At 38.8% G+C, this 22,297-nt stretch overlaps 1 protein-coding gene across 2 annotated transcripts in view; it reads right to left on the bottom strand.

The window, feature by feature from the left end:
* Positions 1 to 1,662: 1,662 nt before the first annotated feature.
* Positions 1,663 to 22,297, bottom strand: part of ALDH1A2 (aldehyde dehydrogenase 1 family member A2) — a 56,192-nt gene continuing 35,557 nt past the window's right edge. Inside the window, exons 7-13 of one of the 2 annotated variants that reach the window (XM_009812423.2) lie at positions 22,133 to 22,246; positions 12,645 to 12,747; positions 9,556 to 9,740; positions 8,647 to 8,811; positions 8,075 to 8,232; positions 7,212 to 7,286; positions 1,663 to 2,531 (exon numbers count right to left, since the gene is read on the bottom strand). In XM_009812423.2, coding sequence (XP_009810725.1) covers positions 2,459 to 2,531; positions 7,212 to 7,286; positions 8,075 to 8,232; positions 8,647 to 8,811; positions 9,556 to 9,740; positions 12,645 to 12,747; positions 22,133 to 22,246 — 873 coding nt within the window. In that variant the 3' untranslated portion in view covers positions 1,663 to 2,458. The remainder of the gene's footprint in view (positions 2,532 to 7,211; positions 7,287 to 8,074; positions 8,233 to 8,646; positions 8,812 to 9,555; positions 9,741 to 12,644; positions 12,748 to 22,132; positions 22,247 to 22,297) is intronic. The other variant, XM_009812424.2, reaches the window with a different exon arrangement.

Raw genomic sequence — 22,297 nt, 5'->3', positions numbered from 1 at the left:
CCCAATAGCTAAACTTTATGACCATGAGGGTGAGGATGAACTTTGGCTATGACCTAGATCTGCAATTCACAAGTGTTTTTCATACAGCTGCAATAATATTCCAGAAAATGTAATTGGCCTTTTACTTCATTCACTTTTGCAAATGAAAATAAAGCTACTGTGAGAGCAGATCTTTTGCTAAGAAAATATTTTTTTAAATATTTTTATAGCTCTGTCAACAATAAAGGAGTCTCACAGTCTAAAGTCTTTCTCTAAACCTTTTTAATGGAAAAAACTTCATAGAAAATATCCTTTTACTTTTTTAATAACATATAACTATATACATGATTAAAAACTGTAACAAAAAGCTGCAGGGACTGGAAAAATGTTTTGTTGGATCCATGCAGATGATACGTTTAAAAAAAAGGATTTCACAAATCCATGTACATCAAATGGAGCTGCAGTGACAGGGTTGAAAAAAATGGAAACTCTATATTATTTACCTGAATGTACTGGGAATAAAGTACAGACATACAGAATACACAAAAAGAATACAAAAGAGTACACGGTGTAAATGCTGTTAGCACAGGAAGTTTCTTTTTTAAGTAAATAGGAGAAAAGGAGTAAAATCTCCTTTTTCACATTTTATATTGCAGTTTAAAAGATAACTAATCTCTTATTTGCTGTATTTTGTTTTTCTTCACTCTGACATACACTACAATAAAAGTATATGGCATTTGCATTTAACAACTCAGGAACATTTTGATTCATCTCCATGTCTGTGAATGTACTGTCATTTCTGAATAACATCATGTATACGTATTGCTTTAAAAACACATACACAGTTTGACATGAGTTAGAAATATAAAATATTGAGGACCACCACACTACAAAGTGCTGGATAGTCTTCTCCTGATCCAGCAGCATGTTTAAGGACACACACAACTTCAAATCTAAGAGGAATTCCTCAGAGAGTAAAGGAAGTTAAGAACGTGCAGAAATGATTTACTGATCAGGTCTGGAGTTTTCAACAGTTTGTAGCATAGACTCTGCAGCTAGGAAAACTGTTACACCTGAGGCCATAATTCTGTCCTTACACCCCAGATAATGTAGCTATGTAGTGTAGATGATTTACTGTACTTTTAAAATAAATTTTCTTAATTCTAAGTTAAAACATGAAATGAAACCTCTTTAAAAAAAGCCTGGGGAGTCAGTGAGCTCTGCAGCTGGAAAGAAGAAAGAGATGGTGTTTAGTTTGTTAGTTACAAATTGGAAGAGATTCTGTAGGCAGCAGGTAATAATGTGACAGGTTTTAAACACCTCACTTCTCAAAGAACTAGCTCATATTTTTGTCCTGGGCCAAAAAAAGAACAGACATAATTGAAAAGTCAGTACCAGCCAGTAAGCTCACCTGAGGCTCACAAGCATGGTGAGGATGGCAAGCCATCATTTAGTGAGAAAATAAAGTCAAGCTTACTTCTTGCCAGGTGGGCTTTTGCTGGGTGCTTCCTGCTGTAATGAATACTTAATAATTACCAGTGTCATCACAGGCAGTTTAGCAGCAGACAAATAAATGGAGTCTGCGTGTTAAAAAAAAAAAAAGGGTGAAAACAACAACAGTAACAACAACAACAACAAAATTAGACAAGCAGTGAAAGCTGAAGTAGTCTGTGAAGCCTTGGGATCTGTTCCTGTTCTCCTTAACACCCTCCCACCCTGTCTGGCCATGCTCTTTTGGCAGGCAGGTAAAACCTTTCAAGTTCCTGTAAATGAGGGACGATTTTTTGCTTATAGTAAGACATACAGTAATTATGAAAATAAGCTTTGGAAACCAAATTGCTGCAGGTCATGAAAGCCAAATCTCACTGATAAGTATTTGGATTTCATTGTCCATATAATGGTTTGATTCCCTCCCCAGTTTGACCTCTTTATGTGAGCGTGCTAATTGGAAAGTTGCCAATATATCATGTTTTGGCTTGTTACCATTCAGAGTCTTTTATTTTTTAAGAACATCAATGATACTTGTTTATGTTGTTCGTTGCTAGCATTTTGGGTAAAATCTGGCTTGTAAAGCCCTGGTCAAAACTAGAATGTCAGTACAAGGGCAGGTCTGTTTGAGAAGGCAACCTGAAAGCAGTAAGACTTATTTTGTTTATTTAAAGAAGAGATAAATGTGTGTGTGCATGCATTTGCATTTAACAGTTTTATAGCTAGAACCGTTATTAAATGATGCCCAATAGCAATTTTGTTTGTTGTTATGACTTAATCTATAAAGATGTAACGATTCTCAGGAGAGTTTTATGAAAACATGCAGAGTTGGTTTGCGTTACATATGCAGTTATGTGCCCCGTATGTAAGTTGCAACTTAATTTCTTAAATATATATTGTGTAACACTTTTTATTCCTGAGTGTTGGTCTCCATAAGGAATAGAGAGGGTGGCATCATGTGCTCTTCTGCACAACGTGGTCCTTTGTAATTTTAGGAGTTCTTCTGAGGGATCTTTATTGTCACAGTTTTAACTTCAGAATATTCTCTCAATCCACATTCACCCCTAAAAAACAAATTGCAGCATCAGCTTACACCAGACATTAATTCTTTATCAAACAAAAACCTGCAAAGCGATTCCTTGATAAAGTTAAGATATAACCTAAAACTCTTGACATAATAGGTTTCTGTTGTACTATGATTTTGTACAGGTTTTCCTTTCATGCCATCTTTCAGAAAACCTGAAGATGAAGTTTCAGTTTAGGTCAAAAGAACAATGGATGGCTCCAGCATTCAATAAGGAGATACAGCACAACATTAAACCCAGAAATACTTACTGTCTGTTGATGGAACTGTTGGGAGTAAATTGATATCCTCTGTCCTTTCCAGACCTTGAAAATGTCCAAACACCAAGACCTACACCACTGGCCAGTGAAATTACTGCTTATATTTGCACTCAAGAAAGAGAAGGTCCAAACTGAGTACTGTGGAAAATGAACTACTTACTTACAACGCTGGATAAAGATGAGCTTGACTCCTAACCCACTGATCTTTTTTCCCTGACAAAATACCCAGGAGCAGAAATCAGCATTTGCACATACTGTGAAAGAGTGTTCAGCTTGCTCAGCTTTACACTAGATTTACGTAGAAGACCTCTTGTCCTGGCAAAGCATCTTAGGTAAGATCCTCTATACTGCTAGAAGCTAGCCACTTACTAGTTCCCAGTCATCTGACACATGGTTCTGAGCATGTTCTGCTTTGGATAAATTATGCTTAAGAAGTGGGTGTTTCTGAATGCTATGTAGATTTTGTTGCAGTCAGCTCCAGCCTGGCTCATCTCTTAGGCAACTCTGCTGAGGTTTAGAGTGGATATTGCATGGCTTCTTGGGAGTTATGCCCGTCTTCTCTGAAGTTTAGGTATTTGCATTTTGCTGTGCATATTTTGAGTAATGGAAAAGTGTGTTCTAGTCAAGTCATTAGTTAAGTTCTAATATATCTGCTGGATGCTGTGTATGTAAAACAAACAGTGTTGCCACCTCAAAACAGGTACAGTCTAAGTCTGGAAGTAGAGTATCTCTTCTGTATGAACTCATGAGGATTCTTTCGCATAAGCTCTTACAGACATTTGTTTCTTGGTGAAATTCTTATCCCCACCCCTAAAACACACACAATACTGTTCCCTTATGTTAAAATCTAAACAGTGCTGACATGGATATCATATTAGCATGTTCACTATTTGATGCTACCTTCCCTCTGGATCCCCCTGTGCAGAATTTAATGCCAGCTGCACCATAAAGAATATTTCAGGGGAATCCCTCAGAACCTCCTTCTAATAAGTGTTGCTTTCAGAATGGAGTGAGGGGTCACTGTTCAAAGCAATTAAACCCCTTTGTATGCCCCCGATGTTGTGTAGCCTACTTCGTATTTGCCTCTACACTGTAAGTTTTACACAAAATATAACATTGGGGCAGGAACTCCTATAACCGTCCTTGAAAAGTTAATTCATTTGGGCAGAAATATCAGTATTTAACAGCCCATTTCACTCCACCTGCAGTTTTGAAAACTTTCTGATCTGCCAGTTGGCTTAGTAAGCCTTAGGTGTAATATAGTGGTTGATATTCAACTCAGACTGATGACTCAGTAGGCATTTTAAGATTTACCAGAATCTAAGTACATGCAAGGAAATATATTAGTAAAGATTTTTTGACATGTGAAAGGTTCCCATTGATTTGGATGAACCCACCCCTAGCTTTCAGTAGAAAGGGGTAGATTTGTCTCCAAAGAATGACCAAAAACTTTAGCTATTTATCAGACAGCTGAGCCACAAAACCATTCCTTTGTGGCTCAGTGGAAGCTGTCACCAGGAGCCGCATGGAGCCCAATAACTAATGCTAGTAAGTCTCTGTGTGAAAGTTTGTGCTTGATTCAGTAGGGCTGCAGCTTGGCTCCAGACACCTGTTGGACACATTTTTGCAAGTCAATAGATAACCTAGCCAACAGAGTATCCAGTACCTTTATGTATGTTCCAACTGCCAGTTCATTTCTTATCTTGGTCTGGCAAACAAAATTAGATATATTTATTGCCTGTTTCTTCAGCTCAAGGCTTCAGGACCTTATGCATTTGTTTTCTGGCTGAAAGTTTGGAAGTGGACAACTGTGTTGAATACTAAGGCAAGTATTTTTCAAAAGTTAAAAAGTTGCTCTTGCTGAATAGGAAGATGGGTTATTGCAGATATTCAGAGCAGAAGAGTCAGCTGTGTTCAGTTAAAGGGCTCGCTTGTCCCCACAGCCTAATAGAGGGAAGTAGGGAGCAGTAACATCTTGTTCTATGGCCACTTCGGGTCTTCTTGGATTGCAGTTTGGTATCAGGGCAAGAACTAGGGTTGTGCTGTGGAAAGGAAGGAGCCCATGGGTCAAGTTTGCATGATGCTATCCCTTGGTTGTGTAGGTGTGAGGGAAGGGGAACAAATTGCTCTTCAAGAAGAAATATTACATACTCTCTTCCCTCCCTCAGTCCAAGAGAAAAAAGATAAGGAAAAGAATTATAACTCCAAGCCATTCTCCTGCTTCCACTTCTTTTTTGGGAATGCAACTATGCACTGCTGTATCTTAGAGCTATCCAAATAATAATAATTCCTATGACATTAAAGGATATCTCTGAAGTAGAATGGCACCTCCTTCCCTTGAAGACATTTGGGCAGAGGCCAGAATTTTGGGGGACTCTATCTAATATAAAATGACCACATGTGGCTATCTGGGATGAGTCACATGATTTCTAGTTACAGGAGTTAAATTTTACACCACTTAGGTAGTGATTAGAAGCTTTAAAGAAGTGTAAATGTAAAAAAAAAAAGCTCTCTTTTAGACTCCTTTAAGAATACAAGAATATGGTAAGTAGCCTTAATGTAGACAGAAATCAGTTGTATCTTGTACCTGAGTTCTGGTTCTCTACTGGTATGCACATACCCTGCTACATTTTGTGGTAGTGTAAAATGAGTATAGCAGATCTCAATTCTATTCATTTTTTCCCCCATGTGTGATAAAAATCTGTGAATTTAAAGGCAGGAACAGAACAAGTCCCAGATAATACAGTGCTAGCACAGACAGCACAGTGGCACAATTATGATCTGGCTGTAACATAGTATTAGCTTAGCAATGACACACATATGTATGGACACTTTATCTTCTTCTTTTTTTTTTTTTGTTCTTTAATTGCCTGACTCAACATTATTTATGCTGTAAAATGTATCCCTTAAAAACAGGGATCTAAGAAACTGTGGCATTTTAATAAAAAGTATGCAGATATTAATGCAGGGGGGAGGAGGTGAATTAGAAGGTGATACCTGATCAAAAGGGTTCTCAAAGGAGTAGAATAATTACTCCTAAGTAGGTTTTCAGGCATCTTTGTGAGGTAGAAATTATTGCCATTCCAAACATTTATTGTTTATGATGAATATTTTCAAAGCTGTAGATGGGAATCAAGTGTACAACTACTGTAGATTTTTCTCTGGAAGCTGGGGTGCTGTGTGGTTTTCCCCCCTTTCAAAAACTCTATGATATCAATATGTGAATATTTTGCTTGCACAGTTAACCTCCCTGAAGTCAATGGGGTCACTCTTGGGTGTCAAGTTACACATGTGCTCTATCGAGCTTAGTAGTTTTAGAATATTTTCACAATGATAAGAGTTAGATGAGCTGACATATTTATGCCAGAGTGAGATCACCTCATAGCTCATGAATGTGGAGAATAGTATGAATGTGTTATTCAAAGTACTCCCTAATGAGGGAAAATATTTCAGACTACACAGAGCTTATTTTATAGATCAAGTTGTATACTTCAACATATTTAAAGTTTTAAAGAGTTTGACCTTACTTTAGTTTTACTGCTGAGTTTGCCATTAGCCATAAGCTATTTTGAAAGCTTAGGTGAGACATATCTGGTATACATGCCTCCTGCACAGAAATTAATTGAATCCTTTGTATGCGTAACCAATCTGGGGCTGATGCAATTGCTAAACTTCCTTGTGATTGTAATGAGAATTAAAAACTGGTAAGACTTTAACTTAGGTACGTGGGACAGTATTTGAGCGTGGAGCTCCATTTCAAAATATTTGGCACTTAGTTCTAAATGGAATAAAAAAAGACAGAAAGCTTTGTAATGGAAGGTGATTTTCTGAAAGGGAAGTAAACACATTTGTCCAGCCTTTTCTAGGCCTGATTTCATTTAACAATGTTTACAAATCTGGAAGAGATAAATAACATTTTAATAAAATTCAGATGCACCCATATTAATAAATGTAGGGAAAAAAATAGCAGGAGAGGCAAAATATATGGCAAAACAACTCTGAAACAAGTACACGAAACCAGTCAACAAGCACACAGCAGTACCAAAAAGAGAATCTTTCTGCAAAAGTGCTGGTTAATATGGCTAAGAAAAACTCTCAGAAAACACAAGATGACAAGTTCAGAAAAATACTCAGAAATTTTCAGTTCCTTTCAGAATAAGAAGGGAGTTCAGTAACATACTTATTCTGCTATGTCAAGAAAAAAAAAAAAAGGAAAAAAAATGGTCTTACCATGTAAATCAATTGCATGTAGAAGTGGCAATGATTATCAGTCATCTTATATTAAGGACTGATCCTCAGATGGGAATATTTCCTCATCTTAATTTGTATGGAAGAATTCACTAATGTTTATTAAGTTGTGGAGCTGAAAGCAGTTTAGAAGACAGCATTGTAATACTTACATCTCTCTCCCATTGCCAGACATTTTGAATCCTCCAAAAGGACTTTGGGCATTTAAGGCATTGTAGCAATTTATCCTGTAACAGGAAGAGGCATTAAGTAAGTCCAACTGCGCTGTCAGAGAGACCTTTGGACAACTCAGGGAGAAGCTGAAACCTGTGGAGCTAAGGACACTGTATACCTCTTAGTAATAACAAACTTCTCTCATGTTGAAAAGAAATGAGGGATTTATGTCACAAAACCAGCACTCAGCTCCTTACTCATAAGGAGAATGGGATTTGACTTGTGAGGACTGGAGGAGGGCATGGAACACTTGGACGCAGCTTCAGTAATAAACTGCTAATCTGCTGACAAACCTCAGTGCCAGTTTAGAACACCAAGCTATTAGATTTGAATTTGTCCTTTTTCTCCCTGATTTCTCATGGATCTTTAGTTTACCCAGGCTTGACATACAAATTGCAAGCTATTAACTCTAGAAGTGGCATTACCTATTCCTAAGGATTCAGTTCCTTAATGTTGTAGAAAGTACATGATTCTTTGTGCCTTTAGCAGAGACCTCACAGGATTCCTCTGCTCCACAGAAAGGGTCGTTTATACTCTGCTTTGTTTTCAGTAATGCCATTCAGCAGTGTGGCTGCCATGCTAATGGGAAGCAAGACGCTTTCCAGTTTTCAATAGCATTCACCCACAGTGAGCAGAGTCACAACACCTCTCTACAGCTGTTCCATATCTTGGTTAGTGATTCACCACTAGAATGGTCTAGATAAACATTTTTTAGACAAAGGGTGCAAAACTGAGATGCTATAATGATAGTGAGTCAAGCTCTTTATCTCCAAGAGAAGGAGTGTGATAACTTCTGCCTTACCAGACTGTCCCAGCCTGCATTGCTGAAGAGACTGTCAGGGCCTTGTTTATGTCATTTGTAAAGACAGCAGCTACCAGCCCAAAATCAGAATTGTTGGCTCTCTCTATAACTTCATCCATGGTTTTAAATCTCAGTATTTCTTGAACAGGCCCAAAAATCTGCAACAAAAATTAATCATTAATTAATAAACCAGCCCACTCAGAGGCATTTTATTCCTGTTTTATTCTGCTTTTTCGATTGTCTTCTTTCTCCTTTTGTACTCTTTACAAATTCCCACAGCAACATTTAATAGTGATAATAGCTGTCTGTAAAACTGCATGAATTTCCCAAAGCAGTTGCCTCAGTGGAACTCATCCATTCTTCCCTTATCTCTTCTTTGAGATATGAGACTTTACAGCCAATGACAAAAATTGAGTTTCTTTACCCAAATGATGTTGTCAGTTGCTGTGTGCATAAGGAGTTCTGAAAAGATTGTAATTTTCACTCTAAAGCTTTTGTCTCAGGAAGTAAACAAAAGAAAAAAAATCATGTTTAGGACATTCTAAAATGATCTTGCCCATGTGTGTGAATACCTCCTCCTTGGCAATCCGCATGTCATCTGTTACATTGGAAAACACCGTAGGTTCAATGAAGAAGCCCTTTCTTCCTAGCCCTTTACCCCCACATTCAAGTTTTGCTCCTTCAGTAATGCCGCTTTGAATCAGTTCCAAGATCTTGTTGTATTGTTTTTTATCAATCTGAAAGAGAGAAGAAGCCCTTTGACTTGCAGACCATGCACTTGACAATCAAGTCAAAATTGGTTTTTTTGGCAAGTCATGTCCCAGGGAGTAGACTCATGCTTATATTCACTACTCTTCAAGCTGGAGATGCCAAAGATCTACAAGTAGCTGCTGACTGTAACCTAGGGCTCAGTCTTCTTAAGGATGTGTTCCCTTATGTATATGACAACCCACATTCCTGCTAAGCAATCTGTTTTATTAAGCACAAACAAAGCAGATCATTATTTTTCGTTCCAGGTTAACTTCCTGAAAGTGGTATAAGCCCAGCTTGTTATTAGTGGCAGGAACATTTTCTAAAGACCTATTTCTAATTCTGCCCATCTTTTGCTTAGAATTCCTGTCTCTCTAGTGGTCTAAAAGAACAGTTATGGTTGTAGATAATTCTGGAAAGTAAGTGCCCACAGAGACTTTTGAGAGCTTCTCACAGTTTACAGCTGTATCTTGGGTGCTGGAGATCAGAATCTTGCTGTTAAAGCTGGGAGGCAAATGTACTGATATTTGAGATGAGAGTTTTTACTTAACAAGAAACACCTCTGAGCTGCACAGGTTATCTACTCCTTTAGAATTTTAATCTTTAAAATGTTTATCATATCATCTACCCTGGACTGTGAGTGAGTATGCACTGACTGAGCTCTGTCCTAGTAGAGTTTAAACACTTCCAGGCACCTTCTGGGCTGTAGAGCTGAAGCACTATTCCTTTACCTGTGGACCTTGTTCCGTAGTTGGGTCAAAAGGACTCCCCACAACTCTCCTCTTTGCACGTTCTACGCTTCTTCTAACAAACTCTTCATAGATTGATTCTTCCACGTAAATCCGTGAGCCTGCAGTGCAGCATTGACCTTGATTGAAGAAGACCCCTTGGTGAGCTTGTTCCACAGCATAGTCCACTAAAAAACCAAGACAGTGTATGTTGCTCTGAAACATCATAGACACATCTGCTATTGCACCAGTGTCATGAGTATTACATAGTGCCACATTCCCAAAACTTCAAAGCGGAAGTAGGATTTGGTAAAAAAATCCAAAACAGTGACCAAATCAAAAAACACTATTGTTGTGGCGGGTCATAAATGAAGATGTTTAATTTCATTTTGTGTCATAATCTCTGTGAAAATGTGAGTTTTTAAACGTGTCTAAAGTTGATTTTTTCCCCATTTATTCCACCCTGAACAGAGCTATACTGGAGGGATATTAGGAGCATTACAACTGTTTCAGAAACACTAGGTTGCAAGGGACCACTTGGGACTTCAGGCGTCATCTAGGTAAAGAAGGGTCCATAGGTAATACATTGCACAAGCCACCTTGTGACACAAGCCACAAAATATTGCTTAATATTCCACTGCAAAAATTAAATCAAGACAGTGCTTTAGCAGTCTATAGGAGTAGGGTACACAAGAACAACTTCACCAGTGTCTTATATGCCAGCAACATGTAATTTATCAACTAAAACTCTTAAGAGACCCTAGGAGGCAGATTGTGCCCCACATTATAGAAGTCTGTCTGACTGGAGTCAGTACAGTAGGTGAAAATTTGTCTGTGATCCCAAGTTTGCACTTGGTTTAATTCTGCATACGTGAGAATTACAGCCAACCAAGTACTTGAGAGAATTTGACTTTGATCATGGCAAGACCTATCCTTCCCAAAAAGCCAGATTATTTTTCTGCAAGACAGAATCATCTTCTTGGCCTATACAGGTGACCGGGTAAGGCTTTAAAAATATAGGTCAATTATAGAACAATCAAGCCTTGATTTCCACTCTAACTTCCTTGGAGATACAACTAACACATCCACTATCCAAGCAGGAGGGAGGATCCAGTCGTATTTAGACATTCAGAGCTAAATTCTCCCATTGGGTGTAATAGCGGACTAGACAAGGATATTGAATTCATCCTTAAAAAGTGATGCCCTACAGCACTGTAATACCTCTGTTATAAAGTATAATCTATTATGGAATAAACAAAGCAACAGTGCTTTACTTTCAGCACATCCTAGACAACTCCATCTAACAGAAATGTCTTATTCTGCCCTCAGTGTGGTCTTGGAAAAAAATTATATAGGGTGTTCCCTGGACCACATTCAAATTTTCCCAGGCAGTTCCATGGAGATTGAAAAGACTAGTGGATAGAACTGATCAACTGATGTTTCTTCCTCTATTGTTAAAACAGTTTTTCACCATGAAGGGCTTTAACCATTCTTCTCTGGTTTTTTTGGTGCACTAAACTTTAAACAGCTTTGTCATGCTTTATGCTAACTTTTGGCACACAGTGTTCCTCAAAGACAACAAACAGCTCCCTTGGAATGGTGAGCAAATTGTCTGCCGTTCTTAAATAATCAGAGCTTTGAAGTCTGAATCTCAGGTCAAGTGCTGGTGGCTGTAATTATGGGAAGACCAGAGAGCTTTAGTATGATATACTGTGGAACAGACAGTGCTGAAGAAGACTGTGCTCTCCTCTGTGCCCTGTTAGTCCTCTGTTGCCTGCAACTTCTCCCCAGGTCCTCAACCTTATTTGGTAGATACAGCAAGTCACAGATAAACTACAGCTCTGCATGGCAACTAGGAGCATTTGTCTTTTCCCTGTGGAAGGCTGTAACACAGACCTGCCCCCAGCGTATATTACTCTACTAGAAGTATTCAGGTGATCCAGTCTGAGTTAGTAGGTTAGGGACATTGGAGATGTGGTGATTTCTGGTGGGAGATGGAGATGAGTAACTGGTGTAGAAGGCTATAACATCTGCATCTGGCTCCAGTTAACAGGAGCCTTTTTAGCTTACCAGGATGACTGTGGCTGTAATTTAGACCCCCCAACTTGGTAAAACATTTCTATGTAGAAAAGCTGCTGAAACTTCTCAAGCTTTCCCTAGTCTTTCAGACATTGGTAAGTTTTGAAAACGAATATAGGATTGTAACCAACTCTTGTAATTCATGCTATTCAGAATCATTCTTCTATTCACTTTCCCCTTTTAAATTAAAAAACCAAATCCTTATATGTCTATTTATTTGGGTTACAAAGTTCTCAGAAAATGCATGGAGTACAGTGTGCCTGCACACAGCCTGAAACAATAACTTAAAGCAGGGTGTGAACTGTCCCATTCATCTTAATGGGGTGTTAACTTCAAAACCTCCTGCTGACAATTTAGATATCAACATTTTTAACTATGTCATTGCTGATCATTTAAGCAGAAACTTCCAGTTTGTGTTTTTATCCTATCCTAACGGCTGTCCTGTACCTTCTCAGGTGCCAAAAATCTCAGCTGCACAACATCATCCAGCTGCCAAAATCTTCAGCTCCCTGCTGACAGTGGCAATGAGGATATTTCAATACACAATTCTTCAATTGTGAAAATTTAAAAAATGGAATAATCTCCATTTACAGCTACTATCAAAACCACTTAACAAAGGAATACTGCACTAACTAAATTAGCCACTGAAGTGTAAATTAAAGCCCTCCCTTTTTCTAATTGCTGTGAAGCAAAAAAATGACAGAATTTCCAGATTTAAAGCACTAAACCACCTTGCTGCAGAGTTTAGGATGCCAAATGTGTATGGGACCATGACTGTGACTAACACCATTTCTATATGGTTGGTTATAACTTTTTTCTGTTTTCTTCTTGTCTATGAATCTGTGGGTTTGAATGTTGTCTTTTTATAAAAATATCACCCCTTAGGCTGCTTCTGTAAGATTAAAAAGTGCAATAAGATACAGCTATATTGGTCCATTTCACTTTGTATGAAAAAAAAAAAAAAGACACCACCCAAACATGTTTTTAAGAAAAATATGGAAGTGCTGACTTACAATCAGCATCTGCAAAAATAATGTTTGGGCTTTTCCCACCCAGCTCCAGTGTAACTCTCTTCAAATTACTCCTTCCAGCTGCTTCTTGGATCAGCTTCCCAACCTGAAAGGAAATGGAGTCACATTTTACAGGGAATGTAGTCATACAGTTCACTTTAACAGCCAGTGTTGGCTATCACTGGAACAGAGCTTAAATAATCCAGCAGGTTCTTCAATCCAAGCAGATTCTCATCAGCAGTGGACAGCTTTCCAGGCTTTTTTTTTTTAGAAAATGAGAGGGGATAAGGCACAGCACAAAGTGTTTGTACCTTTCATCCATTTGCATCTACGCTAAAATGGCTTGGGGCTGTGTTTTAGGAGGGCTGAATTAAAAATCTGAAATTGCTGTAACTAGAATTACTTCCATCCAAACTAGTGGCATGTTCACAAGGTTTTAGATACTATTATTAAGAGGTTTAGTTATACAATTTTTAGTCGGAAAAAAATAGACCTGATATCTGAGTATGTATTAAGCATGTATTAAGCTTATTACTATTCATTAGTAATAACTGCTATCATACTTCTTTATATGGTCCAGGTGTTAGTTATCCCAGATGATCACTGCTTTTAGAATTTATTTCACTCTTACTACCTATAGTTACTCAACTGCTAGCCAACCTGTTTGTAGGAGGGCATTTGTTCTCCTCCAAATAGTTTTTACTGCCAAAGGTTTAAGTAATTTGACCATGAAATCATGATTCAGAATATCTCAAATTCTGATGAAATCATCAGCCTTTTCTGCAGGATTAACAGCACACAGCAGAATACCAAGTAGGGCAAGAAGTTACAAAAGCACCATCCCAGACCTGACCCTCAGCTGCACCACAGATAATCTAATATAGGTTGAGGAGGTCAAAAGCACCTCTAAAATGTCTTTGTAGATCGCAGGGTCAGCTGGAGCAGAATGCAGCCCTGTGGCTGGAGCAGCTGCAAATTGTAGATCTTGCCAAGGAACATGAGGGTAGATTAAATGGGAGTAGCAATCTGACAGCTACGTATTTGACGTGTTTCCACATCAGTACAGTTGGAGAGGCAGCTGTGCTCCCTGGAAATTCTCCCCTCCCTGGATCAATGAATCCAAAATAGATCAGATTTATACTATTGCAGTGTAACTATGCCCATTTTGCAGCTAAGGAAGTAATCACAGGTAGGTTTAGGCCCCTACGTGGTAAAACACAGGATTAAAAGTATCTATTAAATATTTGAGAAGCTCGAGAACCTTGTTAAGTGCTTTCTTTTAACTGGGACATGTTTTAAGGTCACAGAGAAAGTTAGATGTGAAGTGAGATGGGAGTGAGTCCAGAGCTGAACTTTTTTATTCACGTAGTACTCTGGTCTCTCTAGCTGTTTTCTATTTCTAAGGTCAGGTGAGTGAGATTCCCTGCAGTAAGGGGTTAATGGATGAGAAGCTGAACCTCTTAGAGAACTGAAGGCAGTCTGCTGGAGAAAGTTAAGTCAGCACTGGAGTAATCAGAAAGCAAATGAAACAGAAACCAGGGCCCCCACAGAAAAAACAAAGCAAAAACCCCACAGGATAATGAAGGAATTGTCAGCCACTTCATGCACCTTTGTGATTAACTGTTTATCTGGTGATACCACAGCCAAGTGTGACTGAGGTTATTTTATTTTTTTTTTAAAAGAAATTTAAAATTAGCTTCTTTTCTTTACCCCTGTATTGATGGAATGGAGTGTTGACATTATCATGAAATTCCTTGCATATCCCCTTAATTGGAGCTGATTTTATTGCTATGTTTGACTGACAGCCAGAAGTGAACATGAAAAAGAAGGACCTTTCCTGCCCTCCACCCCCACCGCATACATTGAGCACGTCATCTGGAAATTCCAATCTCTCAAACTGCTGAAAATGTACACTGGAAATCAGTGAGAGTGCTGTGTTTACAGCCAGTGCCAGCCAATGCCATTCACACCGTCACTGCCTTGAACCTCTCTCTTTCAAAGAACAACCACCACCTATTTCCCCTCAAAAACTCAGAAAGAGCAGGACAGACCAAGGAAGCCAGAGCAATGTGTCCAGCCCACCATCTCTCTGCCTTCCATTCTACCACTTTAATGTCAAAACTCTTTTGTTGATTTAAGTAAATATTTTGAAAGGATTCTATGAAAACAAGTGATTGGCAAATATGCAAGTCCAAATATTACATATATGGCAAATATTAAAGTCCAAAGGGCTCAGAGACAATGGTGTTAATTTGGAAAAGTATGGTCCAGACTGTTCTTAATACAGGGAGGTCGTTGTCAAGTTTCCAAGTGTAAACTTACCAGACAGCTTCACCGTGTCCTTCCCATTAGAAATCAGTGTAGACAGGATGGTAGGGCTCATGCTGCTCAGCATTTTTGTTCACTGTGCTCCTATTGTGCCTTATGCACTTACAGGTTGAGAAAAATCTTAGGGAAGGCACCAGCGCTGGGATTATTTTGTGACAAAGGCAGCCTTTTGTGACTGACCCTTTCTTTATGGAGAAAGACAGCATGAAAGGGATAAGTGATAGTGTTGCAATCTGTATGCCCGTTCAGTACATGCTTCCTGTGGTGTCTCTCAGCTGTATCTGTGAGCTCCCAACAGGCAGTACAGCCTTGCGAGGGAACACTGGATGAGAGGACTCCCCCACAGATAATGGAGCTGTGCGATTATTCAGCAGGAATGTTGGCAGAGAAAGCCCTGACTCCCCATCTTTGTTTTGAATAGGCTTCAAGATTGATATCAGGAGTATCCCTGGATAGCTTGTGAAGTACCATAACCTTGTAAGAGGCATGGAGGGTGAGGCAGATGTAATTTGGCCCATCTCAAAGAAAACAATTTGTTATTCAGAAAAACAACAACAAAAAAGATTAAAGAAGCATTTTGCAGCACCCCTATGCAAAAAAGCTATTTGAAGAATAGTCCTGGAAGGATCTGTTTTTGGACTGTGAACTGTATGACGTTAGGCATTGAGAGTGTATCATGATATAGAACATTTGATTGTTGCTTATTTATGCCTTCTCTGTTTGGAAGTTTAATGTCTCTTTTAAGAGGAGGCTTATGCAGTCACATTTTAAATACTTTGTGCAGAAATTAAAAAGAAGTCTGTTGCCTTTCACGTTGTCTTAATTTTCTGTTTTCAGACAGAAAACAGTGTTTCTAAATGGTACAGGTGGGTTTGCCTGTTACTGTTAAAGCACTGGAAGTCTCATGAGTCTAAATCAAACCTCCAAGGTTTGTGATAACTTCCTCTACAGCTCTGTTAGAATGTCTGGCTCTGAACCTTCTTTGATCGCAGATACATGTTAACTCATTAGGGAACACCTGAATGTAGGGGAACAGCAGTCAAGCTGAAAAGCAGGTGATTTTCTTGCACACTGCCACAGACAAGACTGTGAAGGTAAGACTGCACAGGAAGCTACATAGATTAAAAGATTCCATGAACAGTGCAAAAATTGACAGAGGAGACATACGTCTTCGGTTACTTTTAGGCATTTTAAGTAACTGGACTGCCCATCTTCGTTACCATACCTTTCCTGGGATATTGAGAGACTATCTAAAGAACAGTAAGTGTTTTAAGTTACAAGAGATTGATTAAGTTTTGGGAAGATGGTATGATCAGACAGACATTTTCTATGTTTTCTGGAATTGCAGTTTTCTTTCTCCAGCTATTGAGGCACTGGATGTCAGTGTTTTGGCAAAACCTTCAAACCCATGCTGCTGCTTACTTAGTCTGTCTGATTTTTTTTAAATTCCAGATTGTATGCAAAAATCTTTCCAAGAAACATTTTAGGACCACATGGCATGTTCAGGGTGTATCTCCAGCAAAGACAAGTGACTTTTGAGATGTTAACATGAAGAATAGCAGTTTTATTTGACAGTGCAATGCCCTGTGTGAGGAGCAGCCCTGAAAAGAGCATAGTGAGTAGTGCAGCACAAGTAAAAAGGCAATCCCAAACAGAAATTCCTGGAGAGACTCCTAAGCTATAAATGGCTTATTTGTTCCTTGGGTTAAATCCTGGCCCCATGGAAGTCTGTGGCTAAACTCTTTTTAACTTTGACAGGGCTGATACACCTATTTGTTGCAGTTTTAAGAAGGTGAATCATTTTGACAAATATCTTTTATAGGCAAAATGGCACAACAGTTGTCCAAGGACAGCTCCCTAAATTCTACCAAAAACATCAAGGAAAGAAAACGGAAACAACTACTTTTCATTCAGGAGGCACAAGCTGTCCAAGATACAATCAAGAAGATTCAGCAGAAGCAGGAATGAATGATAACATAGCCTCTCTAAATCCTCCTTATTTTGAACAGGGCACGTGTGTAACATGGTAAGCTAACAGACTTCTCAGAACAGGTCAAATCACCTTTAGGATTCTTGTTGCTAAAGTAGAAAATGCCAGGATGTAATTCTTCATGATATCCAAAACCAGCAAGAGATTGTGTGATCCAGGAGAGCTGACAGAACTTACTGCTCGTGCAGTAGGTAGACACTCGGTCTACATCATGCATTGTGACATTCATCCCACTTTGGAAATGAAAGGAGAATCCTGCTGAGTAAATTAGAATCAGTGGTAATACAGCTGTTAGCTACAAACATTTGTTTGGCATGAATCAATCTCGACTCTCCTGTAGTTTGCTTTGATGGTCTCTCTAGTATCTTGTTGACTAATGATGAGATCATGGTTTGTTAATCTAAGTGCATAAAGAAAACATTCTGCCAAGCAAAATGCAGACTCTTTTGCTGGGGTTTATTGCAGTTGTTTATAGACCTTTTGTTTACACAGGCATCCAAACCAATTTGTTGGATATTTATTTGGGTTACTCTACAGAATTGCATGAACACAGACCTGAATCCTATCTGTAATCTGTCTGCATTTTAATGGGTCATAGTTTGAACAAAGTGGAAGCCAGCCACTTAGGATACATTTCTTGTTGGCCAGGGCTTCAAATGTTTTGTGTGCTATCTATAATTCTCATCTTCAGAGCATTTAACAACTGGAGAGAGTTGTAAGCCACTCTGATTTGGAGGTAACACATTTGTTTTTGAACAGAAGTTATTAGAACTCATTAAAATGGTGCAACAAGCAAAATACAATTTTTAATCCAGTCAGTGCTTGAAATGCACATATTTTTAAATGTATAACTTCTTGCTCTCCATAATCATCTCTAATCTTAAACCCAGAACATACTGCACCCAACTATTCCATGTGCACCAGGAACTTAAGGGTATGCAGTTCCCATTCAGATGGAGCACACATGTACAGACATGGCCAAACAGCTCACAGCAGTCAAAATGGCTGTATTTGCAAAGCCTGTAAAACTGAATTCACAGGTTTGAGTGGAAATAAAGGCAAATGAAGGGTGAAGCAGCTTCTGATGGCTGCTTTTCTCTGCTGTTTGAAGGCCTCTCACCTTTGCTACTTAGCAAAAGTTCTTTCAGAAAATCAGAAGGTAATATGAAGAACCTCTCTGCATTTTTGATATGTGTAAAAATTGTCCCCTTATCAGCACTTGCCTTGGAAATAAATAAGGTCCACTGTTCATTTAACTGGGGAAGAGAAGAGACTTGTATCACCTTTCCTGTACTTCTGAGCTCTGCAGCCCTACAGCAGACACATGGGTACGTCAGACGTCCTGAGTCTGGATCTGTTCTTAAGCTCAGAAAATATAAATGACTGCATTTTATTTTAATTAAATTGTTGCTAGTAATTTTTTTAAAGGAAGTCAAATAGACAGGAATACATGGAACCATGAAGAAGCTGAGGCATAAAGGGACAGAGTAAAAGGGAAAGGCGTGTATAGTAAACAACTGGGATAATGTGGGAGATGATAGCTGAGCTTTACAGAACCACTCCCAAGGTCCTGGTGAGTGAGAGTTTCAAACACCCTACAGCTAGGGACCAGAAAGATCAAGGAGAAATACAGTAAGATGTAATGAGATATTTGAATTGATTAGGGACTTTCAAGGGAAGGTAGGAAAGGGATAGCAGCAAGTGTTGACATGGTCAGATCGGCTGGAAGAAAAATTGGTTTTGGCAGTTTAAGTTTCATCTGATTGTGGAAGATGAGGAAAAAAACCTCTCAGTGAAGCCTGAGAGGAGATTGCCATAATTAAGGAGGATCGTGGATTAGCTCTGGTTCACTAAAAGCAACACAGTAAAAAATAAACACTTTCGTTAAAATGCCCATACCAAGTAAGCTGCTGAAGAGTATGAACTAAAGCAAGCAGAGAAGCCAAGAAAGCTGCTGGAATCTAAGAAGGCACAATATTTTTAGGCTTGCTTTCATACTCGGTATGATTTTCTTTCTTTCAGTGTGACAGTTGTCAAAATGAAATTCATAGCCTGCCGGGTTTCTGCAGAACCCATCCTAGTGAGCTGTTGAGGGAAGAGTTTTGAGAGCCATGCACTAGGGGACTGGGAGAGAAGGTGATCCATGGAAGGGTGTTTCATAAGAAGCAGGCAGGCTAAGGGATGAAAGGGTTGGCAGACTACCCTTTTAATGTATGTAAGCTCCATAAAAGGAGAGGTCAGAAGGAAAGAAGGAGAGAAGTGGAATCAAACAGTGATGGTACCACAGAAAAAGAGGTCTTTATGATTTTTCACTTATTATTTGTGGGGGAGTGTGTGAAAAGTAAATAGTAGTACTTAAAACAATTTTCAAAGCACTAGAGAATATAAGAAACAGAAAAGAAGTAGTGCAAACTGGACCAGCATCACAAATTAGAAATCAGTATCATAAATTAGAAGTCATTTATGTGTTGTCATTGCATAGGCATGGGCTTGAGGCCTCACAATAGTCAGGAGGTTCAAGAGGTACTGGACTTCAAGAGGCATGGATGACAAGGCCGTTGGTTGCTATTAAATACAATTGTCCACATGCACCTTCAGGCTCAGGAAGTCTTTAAATTGTTGATTACCAGAAGCTGTGAGGCTACAGCAAGGAAAGGATCACTCTACACATGCTCTCTTCTTCTATAAGCATCTGTTACTGGTCATGTTGCAAGATAAGGTGCTAGGCTGCATGGATCTTTGGTGTGGCTGTGTCAGGCTTTATTGAGCTAAGGTCATGAACTTGGCCTTTTGGCTCATATTTCTATGGATCAGGTTCTACAAATTTTGGAAAACATTAGCATTAAATTTTTTGTAGGAAGAGCAGCCTGTTTTCTGCCTTTAAAAAAACTTTGCAGGAAATACACAATAATAGCCTATTCTTTGTGATTTTTACAGGCAAATGAGGAGTTTTCATTAGCCGTAAGTATATACTTCAAAGGTAAAGAATTTGTAGTTTTTACCAGAAGAACCTCATGGTGAAAACTTGAGAAAAACCTGTGCTTTGAACATCTAAACCTGAAGATCTTTGCTTTTGTACTGATAGGTTTTATCATTAACTTGCTCAAGTTGAAAGTATTAACTGCCTTAACTAGCACCTGGATGAAATGGGGGAATGGAAGTTAATATTGTGGCATTTATGTATGTGATGGCTATTGGAAATCCACATCACTGGAGTGTACAGTTGACATGCCTCAGACAAGACCAGAGAGACAAAATATTTCCATTATTATTTCATTAGAAATTGAAATCTGTTTTGGAGAAGTCAAAGACTCTATAGTACAGCTCGTATCACAGCATTATGTTTAAAATGTTACAATGTTGACTTGCTGTTACAAAAATTCAGTGTTACAGGAAATCAGAAACAATATGGAATAGTTTACACTAACTCTGCATTAAAACGTTCCATCTGTCCTTGCTTTAGGTTCTTAGAGAATTGCTTTTTCATCTCTGTAATGCTTTTCACTTCCTATTAGTAAGGCTTTTAAAGGTAGGCACTGACTTAGTATAAAACCCACAGCTTTTGAGTTTAAACGCCTATTAAAACTAAAGCTGTCTGGAACTACAATAAAAATTTATTTTGGCTACAAAAGACAACTTTGAAACCTAACCCATCTGTATTTTTCCTCCTCCAAACAGTGCAACATCCTGTATAATAGAATATTTATCTTAAACAGAGACCACATATCTCTATGAAAACAATTGTTTCAACTTAATTTATGGGGGGTAATCAGCTCATATTAAAGTTTTCAATATTCCAGGATGCTAATATAAATCGGTTACAGGAGATGTAATGACTAGAGTAATTCCACAGAATAATCTGAAATCTGATGTTGCCATTGACTTTGAATGTAACCCGTCTATATTATAATCTAAAATTGCTGTTAAAAATTAAGGTACAGGCATATAGTAATTGCAAAACTGTGTGTGTGCAAATTAGGCATATGACTGCAGCTACATTTTACTGGTAATTTAGGCTCGTGTTTGGTGATTTCCAAACTCAATTACAGGATAATTCCACCAGTATAATTTATTTTAAATAATTGAGCTGGTCTCTGCAATCCCTGGGCCCACCAGGGAGATACCCACACATATCTAGTAGGGTTGCTTGGTCAGTGAATTTATTGACTCAAATCAAAAACAAATTGACTCACTGTGAAGAGCAGTATCCCTGGGTTGCATAAAGCCTCCCACTGCCACGAGTGGGAGTCAAACATATCAAAGAGAGACTGGATCCCTGGGGTTTAGCTCCCTCCATACAATAGTTTGTCAAATTTTGAATTGAAAAGAGCCGGGTTTAGCACTCTCTAAATATAACCAACCCTGAAACTCCCACTGAGATTCCTTTCTGTCTGCCTTCAGACGATGAGATAAGACCCATTCTCCTGTGACTTCAGTCTGGAGTACCTCTATCATCCCCACCCCAACCCTGATAACAGCCGGCTTTGCACATATTTGAGAGCAAGGCACAATCTGAGTTTTGAGGGATTCGTTACTCTTTCTGTAGATTACAGCCTTTGTCTTCAGACGAATCTCTGTAACATCTGCATCATAGACTCATAGCAAGACATTTTGGCATCCAGGAGACAACTGACTCCCTTCATCTTCTGGCCAGCTTCTTTCCATCATTTTGTGAACAGACACCTTGGACAATCTCCTTTCCTCCCTGCACTCCTTCCATTTTAGACCTCCTCCTCATCGTCAGTATACTTGAATGCAGCATCAAAGTTGAAGTACATTCGCCCCAATTTGCCCCCTTCCTCTCCCCTTTTCCCCAAGTACAGCAAGATACACAAATTATGGATGCTAAAGTGGCATTTATCTGTGCTGTGATATACATGGGATGTTCTGCCTACTTGCATGTGATTCACAACCTCATAAGCTCACAGGAAATCCCAGCAATATTTTTCCAGGCATATCTCCTGTGCTGAGGTGCCGAGCACAGCAGGGGCTGGAGGAAAGGAGCCATTTCTGCTTTGGAAGTACTGCGGTATGTAAGTTTAACTGGGAAGGACAGACCACTATTATTTAGATGTAGCTTTCTTACTCAGTGAGAAATGTAGCACAAGGACTCAATACTATCTCCCTAAGTATTTACTCACATTTTGTGGTAACATATTTGTGAATCTCTTACCTCAGTGGATCCAGTAAAAGCAATTTTATCAATGCCAACATGAGATGCTATGGCTGCGCCAACAATTGGACCAAATCCTGGCAAAATATTGACAACTCCTGGTGGAAAGCCAGCCTGTCAAAATAGGAATGAATGAAGGGAAGTATGATTTATGAAAACTGACAA

Source organism: Gavia stellata, chromosome 13 (genome assembly GCF_030936135.1).
Source record: "Gavia stellata isolate bGavSte3 chromosome 13, bGavSte3.hap2, whole genome shotgun sequence".
NCBI lineage: Eukaryota > Metazoa > Chordata > Aves > Gaviiformes > Gaviidae > Gavia > Gavia stellata.
This window is presented reverse-complemented; position numbering and strand designations above follow the sequence as displayed.